At 48.4% G+C, this 12,627-nt stretch overlaps 1 protein-coding gene across 1 annotated transcript in view; it reads right to left on the reverse strand.

Annotated features, from left to right (window-relative positions):
• The window catches only part of efnb3b (ephrin-B3b), a 72,952-nt gene that overhangs the window by 59,650 nt on the left and 675 nt on the right, over positions 1–12,627 (reverse strand). The window contains exon 1 of the mRNA XM_079295144.1: positions 12,033–12,627. This exon is cut by the window's right edge and continues 675 nt beyond it. Coding sequence (XP_079151270.1) covers positions 12,033–12,181 — 149 coding nt within the window. The 5' untranslated portion in view covers positions 12,182–12,627. The remainder of the gene's footprint in view (positions 1–12,032) is intronic.

Genomic DNA, 12,627 nt, shown 5'->3' on the forward strand with positions numbered 1-12,627 from the left:
GAAGGTGGAAAACAGGGGCAGGATGCAAGAGAGGAAGAAGGGGGGAAAATGACTGGAGAGAAGAAGAGAGGGGAAAAGGCAATGGGAGGAGGAAAGGAGAGGGGTGAGAGAGGAGGGAGGGTCCGTGGGTTCATAATCCCCTTACAGACAGCTTTGTTGAGTGATTGACAGGCCAGCACGGCACGTTCGAGCCCGAGCACACGGAGGCCGCTATGGCTGCAGGGATTGTCTCTCCCCTGGTTTGCCCCCCCCCCCACACCTCATCACCGCCCCTCCCTCGATGGGGTCAAGTGGTACAGGCCAGTTCCTGTTGTTTCCACGCTCTCTTTTCATGCTCGCTCAGAAACCTTGCTTTGTCTCTCATGATTGTGTTGTTTTGCAAATAATGCTTCATGCGGCGATGGAAGGACAGGGGTGGGGGGGTGGATGGTAAGCAGCATGGTAGAGGGGGGGGGGGTGTACACAAACCCACGCAGGGCATGTACACAAGTGCACGCACCCACGCATGACGCATGCCTGACATCCACACAATCACACTTGCGTGCACACACACACACACACACAAAGACACAACTCTATTCAGCATGCAAGGGCATCATGAGGGTGCAGAAGCACTTAAACAAGACCTTCAGTGAATTCTTTTGTTCTAGCTAAGTACCACCATAATAGAGTTAGCGCGCCCGTCACAGCAGTGATTACTTTAACAGGAAGCATAAGGAGAAAAGCAAAGGTTTTGATTATAAGGAGATAAAAAAAAAAATTTTAACTGTTGAATTACAGCACTTATGCGTGATAGCGCCATTGTTTGGCCACTCTGAATCAGCTATGTTTAGGCTTTGATTCAGTCAGATAATGTGTGATTTGCCAAGTTCCAGCTCTGAGACTGGACGCTTTGCAATGCTCAGCTGTGTACACACACACACACACACACACACACACACACACACACACACACACACACCCCACACACACACACATACAACGGCCACCCAAGACTAAGTCTCCAGATGGGCTATAGGCCTAACTGGGACCAGTGGCTTTGCTGAAACACACAGAATGGGGAACCAAATACAAACACCACAGCAGCTGCGTATGTTAGCTTGTAAGGAAACACACACGAGTACTTTTCAACCGCCAAGACCGTACAGCCAGAGAGTTATCAGTGCCACGCAACGGGAACATGCACGCAACAAGGTACGGGACTGCAGGTGTTCCTCACAGTGACCCACGGTGGTTCCAGCCATCCATCAAGTGAAAACCAAAGGACACAAGAGAGAGACTGTCGAAAAGTAAGGCTTTTGTCCCATCGTCCCCCCTTTTCCCCCCCCTTGCTCACCAGCATTCTTCTGGCATGATTTGCTTTGTGGGGAAGTAGGGAGAGAGGGAGGAAATAAAGGAAGGATGAAAGAAAGAAAGAAAGGACAGCGATCCATCTGCCCCCCCCCCCCCCACCCTCCTGTGGCTGGGGACCTGCAATACAGCTGCACTCCGATGGAGAGCAAGACTGATAAAGAACACGAACGGTTTTTGGAGGAGAGGTTAGAGGACGGGGTAGCTAATGAGGGAATGGCTTCATGATTTTGAGGGAGTGGTACATCTGTTCATGTGTGTGTGTGTGTGTGTGTGTGTGTGTGTGTGTGTGTGTGTGTGTGTGTGTGTGTGTGTGTGTGTGTATGCGGCCCGAGCTCCGGCTCACAGTCACTCCCAAATTAATTTGACTCCGCAGTGACAGGCAATCACGATTATTCATCCTGTCTTCCTTACAGAGGACCTATTTTACGGCTGGACAGTGATGAGCGAATGAGAAGAAACAGAGACTACACATCAAAAAGCCACCCACCAAGAATAAGACAAACTGAGAGGGGGGGGGGAAAGAGAAGAAGAAGAAAGCAATTATTTTCTTTCTTTTTTTTAAGAAGGGAATACATTTTACTGTCTGCCAACTCGTTGTAACATGATATAACGGCGAGATATGCAGAGAAGGAAATGCACACTGGTGGTGAGGCAGGCAACGAGAGAGAAAGTGAAAGGAAAGACAAAAGAAATGAAGGGGGGATTAGTGCGGAGAAGTGGACCGGTTTTACAGACGACGAGAGGGGTAAGAGTGCGTGTGGGAGAGTGCGGAGCCCAAGAGCCGAGTGTGTGTGTGTGTGTGTGTGTGTGTGTGAGGGCTTTCAGTGAAAGCGCTGTGGGGGGGGGGGGGGGGGGGGGCTCTTGGCACTTTTGTTCACGGGGAGCGGAGGGAGGAGGATGAAGTGAAGGAGGGAGAGTAGAAAAGGAAGGAGTGAGGGATACACTGACGGAGAGAGAGAAGGGGGGGAGGGGGGTACCTCTGAAGAAATTCAACCCCTCCACTTGGACTTTTTCCATCACTGAGAGCAATAACATTTTTCATCTGTGCATGCATGAGTATGTATGTATGTATGTGTGTGTATGTGTGTGTGTGTGTGTGTGTGTGTGTGTGTGTATATATGTATACAAGCCCTCCACTGTGTGCATGCATGCCTGTCTGTGTGTATGCCAGTGAGTATGAATGCTGGTGTGTGTTAACGCTGCGACTGCAAGACATCAGGACAAAGGCAAGAGAGACAGAGAAAGAGAGCAAAGGAAGGTAAAAAAACAAGAACGAAGCAGCTCTGTCGTGATTTAAAGCCATTGCCGGGGTATCGGATGAGGCCATGTGGACGGGGGTAACAACAATCCACTTCACCGTTCTTTCTATACAAGATGGATCATGTTGGAGTTACTTGTCCTACACAACAAAGCACTGCGCTGCACTCCATGTACTGCAACAAGAAGAAGACCATTTGGAGGCAGTCCGCTAGTTTACTTCTGTGCTTGGCCTTAAATCATCGCTTCAGGTGGAAACACTTTTATTGGCAAAATGTCCGACAAACAGCCTGGTGTTTCAGTTTGACACCCATGCATTTTGGAGGTTGACTGATGCAGGTTTGATTCATGAACCCAGCGAGCTGGACTTTGTTGGTCCAAAGAGGTCAATGTAATCCAACTAAAGCCGATGGAGTCATGTCTCCTTTACCTCCTCGAGTTGCTTTAACATTCGGGGAGGAACGGGAAACACGACATGATACCTCAGTGAGGGAGAAAGTCTGCAAACCACTCTGGTGTTTCATATCGTTTGTATTGCTCGCTCTTGAGCCTCTTCTCTGCCACACAGCATCACTTTTTCATCAATCGCATGCCTTTTTGCAACAAAGTAATCCAGTTGATCTGATTTATTGATATGATATTTCAATATCCACACATACTACAATACGCCGCCTATGACAAGTGGCTCATGCCAGCCACCAAGCTAATACGCACGGTAACAGTAGAACTTTACAACAAGGTTCAACATGTATAATAAGTTATTTTTAGTCTGAGTACGTGAATAGAACTTTAATATATTTGCTGGTACGTGAAAATTTATTCTGCCTGAGTCCCGTCGGATAGAATTTCATCAGGCTAACATATTCCCTCTGCTTCCAGTCTTTATGCTAAGCTAAGATAACCACCTTCTGGTTCCAGCTCCATACTTTACACAAAGACATAAGAGTGAGAGAGTAAGAGCAATGCTGCGTATTAGCATATTTCCAGAGATGTGGAACTGCTCCTTTAAGAGAACAGTATTCTGAATGTAATGCTGAAACTGAAATATATGTTGTTGCGCTCAAAGTAAAACAAGCAAGAAACCTGGAGACAAAGGTTTCCTTTGCCCAAGTCAGGATGTGATCCCTGCACACTAGCAGCTATAGCTGCCCCACATGAAGCCCAAACCTTCTGCATCCAAAAGTGAACAATCCATCTCAATCGTGCTTCTTTTTTACGTCAATCCCACTTAAATTATATTCAATGCAGAACCCAGAAAAATGGAGCAGAATGTTTTTCCTCCGTGCAACTCGCCACGGTCAGTTTCCCCATAGTCTGTAACACCGATTGGCTAATGCCAAAGCCAGATGGACTGAACGGTCTTTTACCTCCTAATTAGAACTATGCATATGTTCACACACACACACACACACACACACACACACACACACACACAAGCATCAAAAGAGAAGAAAGCGTGAAGCCTGGGAAAACAATCAAGGTGCTGGGCGTTAGGGATGGCTGATATTACTGAAACATCTGAGGTAGAGCAGCAGGCCGGTGCTCATACGGGGTAATACATGCGTTTGTCTAGAAGTAAGCAGAGTTTCAAGATGACTAGTCGTTACAGCAGCAGGGGCAGCGTGGGACAAGGTTCCCTACTGTAGCCTCTTAGCACGAGGATCATTGTAAGTCAACGGGTAAAGACCATCTCCAAGCTAAGATGCTTTGGAGTAAACCGGTCTCCCACACAAGAGACCAAACATCTCGTGCAACCGCCAGAGGATCCACACCCCCTCGAACCACCCCGGCGCAAATAAAAGCCATGCACGGTTTTGTAGCACTGAATGGTTGCTTTGCTTTGTTACCAGACTCCTTTGCAGGCAGGGTGATTCATGTCTGCTTACTTTTTGCGGCTCTTGTGCGTTTCTGAAAATCTCCGGGTAGCAGTTTCTCATGCCAAAAATATGAATGTAAAATGAGTTATTTAAAGAACAACGCCACCTGTAACCACTTCGTCACTGACAGAAAGCAGCTGCCGGCTCTGTGCCTCGCATTTCCAGGTCCGTTTCGTCGTTCGACGGTGTGCTTCTTGTTATTCCTGACATGGCTTTTGTGACATTGTGTTCCACTTCGGCTACAAATGGAGCACAACAAAAGGAAAGCACCCAGGCCAACGTCAGGTGATTCGGAGTGCGTTTTTAGCGGAATCAAAGAGCGACGACTCCGAGACGCACCAACAATCGCGCAGGATGAAATCCATCAAAGACGAGGCAGAGACACCGGGTGACTGCCGCCTCAATGGACCAGAACCAAAGTTGACTTTTGAATAAGACTCTTACACGAGAAATACTTGGACGTCTTGCATTCGTTGTATTACTACAACACACACACACACACACACACACACAATTTTATGATATGAAAGGTGCTAAATTACAACACTTCATCCTGGAGTGTAATGAACTTCAAATATTGATTATACAGTGGAACAGCACAGCTTTCTTTTAAAAGCATTTGATTTAGCTTTTGGCAAATTAAGTCCATCAACACAGTGTTCTGCTGCGAGGCATTTGGCATCGACTAGTCGCACAACACAGTGTGTGTGAAGTTGAAGCACAGAATGTGTGTTCGCGGCATCTCATCACATGAGCTGTAGTAAATACAGAGCAGGGAAACAGCTGCCAGTCTCTTAAATCGCTCCACGCCAAGTCGATCAAAGAGCCCAGTCGGCCCAAAAAGTGAGTGAATTCCTTAAAGGCTTACCAGGTTTCATGCTGCACTTCACAGGGATAAATATTATGGGACGCGTCAGTGATGAGGAATGAGGGGCCGGCTCGGTTGTATGTGAGCAGGAAGCAGCTAGTCATGGCGGTGACCTATAGCTCATCAGTCACTCTTCCCTGTCTGGGCTGCGTCACATCAGTCAAACCATCCATCTCTCTCTAAATAGCCATTCCCTCGCCGTCGTTCATGCTCTCCATTCCCTTCTCCGACCCTGCTCTCCTCTTTCCCTCATCTCGACCCCGACCACGCCCACCACTTCCATTTCTGCCCTCTTGCTCATATCGGTCCAAAGATGTTTGCCAAAACTTCAGCTGTGACGAGGCACAGCTGTCCAACAGCAAACTCCCTCATTCGTCTCTCTTGTGTCGACTCTCTCTCGCTCTCTCTCTCTCCAGCATTCAGTTGCAAAACCATTTTGGGCCGGCGTCCAGTCAAAGCGGCGCGTTGACGTCCACTGGCGAGACGACGGGATGAGAGTGATGGAGTTTTGATGCCGATGAAAGTGACGGCTGAAACTGGAATAATGCACTCCGGCTGCTGAGGACGAAACATTCGTCTTTTGTTTTGCATTTTACAGGTTGTGTGCTGGCATGTGCGGGGCTGTACAAAAAGGTGACTCCACCATGATGGTGCTTGAGGAGAGAGCAGGTGGGAAAAGACTCAAAAGACACAGCAAAAAAAAAAGCATCTAATCAAGTCATTTTTGTCGAATACTCTTTTTTTAAAACCCGCTAAAAAGAGGCAGTTGGTGCTGGAGCTGATAAATACCTGTGACTACTTCAGTCATTTGTCCTGGGAATGAATTGGCCGACTGTAACTTTTCAGAGTGAAGGCAAAAGCCAGTTGTTAGTGGGTGTTAGTGGCTTTTATCCAGTGGGAAATGGACTTTATAAGAGTCTTAAAATCCTTATTTTCTTCAAAAGGAGAGAAAAAAACCATCTTATCTGGTTCCCAGTAGGAAATCAACGTCTTTCTACAATTTTCCACAGCGCTTGCATCTTGAAAGCAGTGAGGATAATACAAGTTGCTGCACTGGGATTGAGATATTTTGAACTTAATCGTGGAAAATACTTGAAACAATCTGATTTTTATTGGAAACAGGTTGGGGGAAAGAAAAAAATCGTATTAAAATGAGAAGGTTTTGGCTCAATTGCACACAAAATAAAGAGGCTTTGCACATGGCATAAATAAAAAGGGTGTCGAGCCTGGAGAGCCTAACACACCATTTAGTATTCATGGCACAAATACACACATACCAGCACATCCTCTGTCACAAACCAGAATCCACACACACACACACACACACAAATGAAATGACAAGAGTGTCAACTCCTTCCTGCTGCCATCCTGTTTAGCTGGAATGATGCCGAAGCCGAGATATATCTGCTGAAAAACCAGCCCGGCCTAATGTGGTGGAGACGTGCGGGGCAGCAGCGGAGCGGGGAGTCTCGTGATACTGAGCCTCAACAAAAACAGAGGCGCGAGGAGGGGAGGAGGGGAGGGGAGGAGGGGAGGAAAAAGAAAGGATCGAGGAGGCGATCAGCAGTGTGACAGAGGCTGCCCTGAGATTGCACTCCTGGCCTATGAAGTCCACACACACATTTTCATTGTGGCTCCTCGTCCCACCAGTCCGCTTCTCTGTGTCACCCGGGGGGAGAAGGATTGACCTGGCCGAGTCCAAATGCTGCCAGGAGGATTGGATGATCCTGCTTAGGCAGGGTGGGCTGTGAAGCAAGCTAATGAGAGGCCAGTGTGTGTGTGTGTGTGTGTGTGTGTGTGTGTGTGTGTGTGTGTGTGTGTGTGTGTGTGTGTGTGTGTGTGTGTGTGTGTGTGTGTTGTCTGGCTTTGTTGAGGGGCTCTGGGTTCAGCCACCCTGGGCAATCTTCCCAGTGATGCTGGGACACATGTGACCCCCTCAGACCTATAGGCCTGGATAACTGTTGCCACCGCTGCCATTGTGATCCGTGCGCGCGCGCTTCCAGAGCAAATAAGTTGCCGCTTGTTTCTGCATGCGTTCCAACATTCTGAACTAGCTCAGCCCGCCCACACGCTTTTAATCTCCTTCACCCTAGTCATCAGCACTTTTAACAATTACCAAAGTCCCAAAGTCACTTCTAAAGCCGCAGGGACTGGGAGAAGTAAATTAGTTCTTTAGCTAACCCCAGCATATTTACAACAGCGCTTTACAGCTGTTATGATGTTGATGAATGTGCACTGCCCCTGCCAAATAAAGTTATAATCGAGTGATAAAATAATGAATGAATTCCGTGCTGAACAACAGTCCGTGACGCCTGCCAATTTCCCTCACCTCTCCTGTGTGTGTGAGCACATCTGCCCTCCTCTAGATGCGTGTTTACTGCCACAAAGGAGATACATCAGGACCACACACTCTTTACACATGTGTCCGACATAGATGGGAGGGGAGGTCGAGCCCCTTTTATGCGTGTGTGTGTGTGTGTATGTGTGTGTGTGTGTGTGTGTGTGTGTGTGTGTGTGTGTGTGTGTGTGTGTGTGTGTGTGCAGGCATCTGTCGAGAACATGCAATAGAACCGTCTGTTCACGGATTTTTCACAGTCCGTCTGCATACCTGCGTGTCCATCTGCCTGCAATGCCCAAAGAATGAAAGAGAGAAAGAAAGAAAAGGATTCCGGCCTCTGGCCAGATTGGCTCCCTTTTCTCCTCCCCCCCCCCCCCCCTCCCCCCTCATAGCCTTTCCATTCTGCCACATCAGCTGAAACATCTTTTCACAGCTCCTGTTGCTCGCAGCTCGTAAACTTACACACACTCCTCTTTCTCACCGAGGGAGAAGGGGAGATCGGAAGAGAAAGGGAGTGAGGGAGCTGCTGCCGGCTCGCTTTAACAAGGCAGCTCCAGCAATGTGGTTCATATTCTCTCCTCTCCTCTCCGCGACATTCCTTCTCTTGTTTTTACACTCCCTCGCTCTTGAAATAAAATAAAAGCTACCGAGTGGATATTCTCTAATCATTTCGCCTAAGGATGCGTGTAGGCTTACCGAGCTCCTGCTTACTTATCCACACAGCCCAGAAACGCCTCGGTGCAGACATGCATTATTCATGGCGGGGAAACCTGCGGGTGGAGTTTACTTGGGGGGGGTGTCGGGTTCCAAACATACAAACAATCAATAAACGTGTGGAATGCCGCTCCTTTGATACGACACCCTGTTTGACCCACTAACACTTACTCCACTCTCAGTCACACAATGCCCCGGCCAAGACGGTTTCCAGTCGTTCTTTTTCTTCTTGAGGAGCCTTTTCTACAGATTTCTTTTTTTTTTTTTTAGTTGAAACACTTAGCCCAGTTAGCTAGTCTTTTATCCGGCGCCAATTAGTCGGCGATTAATGAATTATTGAGAAACGGGAAAGGGGATGGGGGGGGGGGGGGATTAAATATTAATGTGGATCTTAGGGGGAATAGTTGTATTACAAGTCACCACGAGTGCCGAGCGAGGAGACGGCCCATCCTCGGCAGCCGTTTACAATAATCGACAGTCTTTTTCCTGAATTATAGAGAGGGAGAAAGGAGGAGAGAAGCTGGGAGTACTGGGGGGGGGGGGGGGGCTGAATCACAACAGACACTGATATCAAACTCGCTCAAAGCGCCAAAAGCTACAAAACTCCTTATGCTGTGATCAGAGGAGCGGCCAAAGACAAAGATGCACTTCTACTTGCATTCATTTTCTCTGTGTGTGTGTGTGTGTGTGTGTGTGTGTGTGTCCCCACCACTAGTGTGACCTCTTTGATCCCTGGGTGTGTGTGTGTGTGTGTGTGTGCAGTGATGTAAGATTCCATCTTTCATTAGGGCGGCCGTGTAAGGCCGATAATAGGAGATGCTGAGATAAGGATAATGTTTGTCTCTAGGGGGGGGGGGGGGGGGCTCTTCCTTCCCAAGGTGATCCTTCTGGTTCAGTTCTCTCTTCCTCAAGCAGAACCTGTATTGGCACTTGAGACTTAACTGGTATTGATTTACTTGGGGTTCGGACTGCCTCATACCGCTCCCTCTGTTTCTCATTCACCTCCCGGCACTCTGCTTATATGCCTCCCTGCACACCACTGTCTCTTTTCTGTTCTGGCCGGCCGTGGGGTCATTTCACCGGATGGAGCGGTCAATAAAAGGGTGGATGCGGCACTTGATGGGCGTCAGCATTCCGATACTATTATTTTACAGCAACTTACGTCAACCTGATACGTTTAGATTGTTATGTATTCAAGTATAGTTATTCGGGCAGTGTGAGTCCTCTGCCCAGCGGGAGCCTCCTTCTCCTCTTCACCTCGGTCACTCCTAACACACCTTCAGCTCCGTCACTGGCTGCTGTAGCGCTGTAATTAGTGGCTGGATGTGACACATGTTTCCAATTTGCTACGTCTGGTCACTGCACCAGAGGGTGGGTGGAGTGACGGAGCGAGATAGAGACAGACGGAAAGTGACAAGAGGAGAAGAAGAAAAAAAAGGGGGGGGGGGGCTGTTGGAATAGAAGCATCACGAGAGGAGGAAAAAGGGTGAAAGGCAGGGAGGAGGGCGAGGAAGAGAGGGAGCAGGAAATTGCTCGCAGAAGCGGAAAAGGAAGATGGGAGGAGAGGTGGAGGGAGGAGAGGTGGAGGGAGGAGAGAGGAGAGGTGGAGGGAGGAGAGGTGGAGGGAGGAGAGAGGAGAGGTGGAGGGAGGAGAGGTGGAGGGAGGAGAGAGGAGAGGTGGAGGGAGGAGAGGTGGAGGGAGGAGAGGTGGAGGGAGGAGAGAGGAGAGGTGGAGGGAGGCTGCAGGTGGACGGTCTGAACTTCAAAGCAGAGCAACCAGCAGAGGTTGAGAGGTTAACAACGTGACAGTCCATTTGCTACACAGACGAGACGTGAACCACACACACACTCCTGCACCTGATTGGTACAGACTGCTGCTCCCGCATTGCTTTGCGCCTCATTTCAGAAGTACAAACCGCATGTGTGTGTGTGTGTGTGTGTGTGTGTGTGTGTGTGTGTGTGTGTGTGTGTGTGTGCGGGCTCAGGACTTTGTCCTTGGAAGACGCACACTATTTGGACAAGCATTGGACTCTCAACATATTTCAGCCCATGGCCAAAACCTATTTTGCCCCCAGGCAGATGAAACCAAAGTAGCGTACTGCTCTCTTCACACAGGGGCCGAGAGAAACAAGCATGGAAGTGTGTTTAAAAAAAGGGCCAAGAAAATAAACTGGAGGAATGACTAAGCTGATTAACTATGAATGGTAAGCCTCACCAATAAGCTCCATAGTATACAATAGGCTTTGTATTTTGGATATATGAGTGAGCAAATCTGTGGGAATAACTACGGAGTCTGCCGTTGAGAGCCACCACCCCTCTAATTGCCAGCCAGGCTTGAGCCCTGACACCCACCCGACACCAAACTCCATTAGGAGACAATAGCGTGGAATCACCTGTGAGGCCTCAAAAGCCCGAGCTGTTGGCTTCTCACTGAGAACCACCCTCGCGTGTCCAACTCTACTCCCTGTTGGGTGAATCCACCCACTGCTGACAAAAAGCCCTCATTAAGGGCTTCATGGCTCCACAGCAGGGGGGGGGGGGGGGGGGGGGGTGCACGCACATCTGTGGAGAGACTGGGCAGGCCGTGGCCTCCGGCGCGTTAAAACCTGTTGCACTCTTTAAAATATAAAAAAGAGCCCCTGGCATACATGGGTGTGAGCTGTGGGCTTGGTAGGCTGCTACTGCTGCAGCTGCATGCATCAGTGAGTCTGAATTTGCTTTTGTAGCTTCTTGTTGTTTGTTTCGCATTATGAAGTGACTCATGTGCAAACGTTGAAGAAATGGGAGCAGTGTCGCCTTGAGGCTGATAGTTTGGTGGACCTCGTGTATTTATTTATTAAGATGAGAAATAAAACATGTCAAAGCTCCAGAATTGAAGCCTGGTGTCTTATAAAAAAATAAAAATAAAACTCCACACATAGAGGCTGCCTTGTTATCGTCCTCTCCCCCCTCCTCCTCCTCCTCCTCGCCGCCACCGGGCGTCTATTCAGACACTGGGAAATTAGCAGAGGTGTGAGAAAAGTGGTGTCGGTCGTTAAGGCCCCGGACAGGCCGAGAGGTGTTTTTAAAATGACATTTCCTCAGCTAATGCCCGACACCTACTCCCGGGGACAGAGAAAAAGATGCAAATGAGCGACGGCCGAGTGTTTGAGAGGCCTGCACTTTTAAATCAAGGTCACCCAGCAACAGCGATTAGAGAACCACACACACACACACACACACACACACTCTATATTTTACAGAAGAGCTACAGCTGGATCTGCCACTGTAATCAACGCCAGTGTGACAAATGAATGGCAGCTGTGAAACAGAGCAGCTCAAGGTGTATCCATGTATCCAACTACATGTGTTCCCACTGAACAAACAAACAAAACACGAACAGAATTCTGTGATTTGTTTTTTTGTTGCGGGGAGGAAAAAAAAAAGTGCAATGAATTTGGCAAAACAGTAGCGAACCGCTGACCGTATCCAACTTTGCAACACTTAAAGAGTTACTTGCATTCATTACAAACGTTGACCAAATCTCCTCTTCTGCGCACAAGTTCAAACACGCACAATTAAAGCGATTACCCGATGAGTTTAAAAAAAAGAAAGAAAGGTCTTTATGAGCGGTGAGTGCTCTTACCTCTCGTTGAGGGAGTTCCAGTAGATGGGCTCCATATTGCTGGCCGTCGATGCCAGTAAATCCAGTAAGAATATCAGCAGGATCCCCAATCCATCCCCACATCTTCGACACGCCATTTCAACCCTTTCGCCCAGCCCATGCAGCCCCATTTGAAAGAAAATGGGCAAAATATTTTTTTGTTTGTTTTGGTTTTTGTTTTCGAGCTTCTTCTGAGTATTCGACGCTTTGTGAGCGAGGAGATCTCTCAAAAGAATGGAGGTGCGACTGCAGCCGAGCAGGTTTATTGTAGGTAGAGGCGGTCAAAGTGTGAAGCGAAAGCCCGCAGCGTACAACAACCTCATGGAATCCGAGAATCCGGCTAAATTGGACTGGATCGAATCACCAAAACAAAGCGGACTGTGCAGGAGAAACTTCTTCAATCCGCGCGTCTGGATCTCCAAAAAAAACAACGACGGGGATTGTGCGCGTCCGCGGTCGTAGCCTACTAGTTCAGTGCCAATCCCATGAGTTTCCCATCAATTTGTCGTTAGTCCTCCTTATTCTTCTCTCTCTCTCCCAAGCACTGCTCCTCGGCTCAAATAGAACTCCACCGAAT

The sequence above is a fragment of the Melanostigma gelatinosum genome, assembly GCF_949748355.1.
Source record: "Melanostigma gelatinosum genome assembly, chromosome: 23".
NCBI classification, from domain to species: Eukaryota; Metazoa; Chordata; class Actinopteri; order Perciformes; family Zoarcidae; genus Melanostigma; species Melanostigma gelatinosum.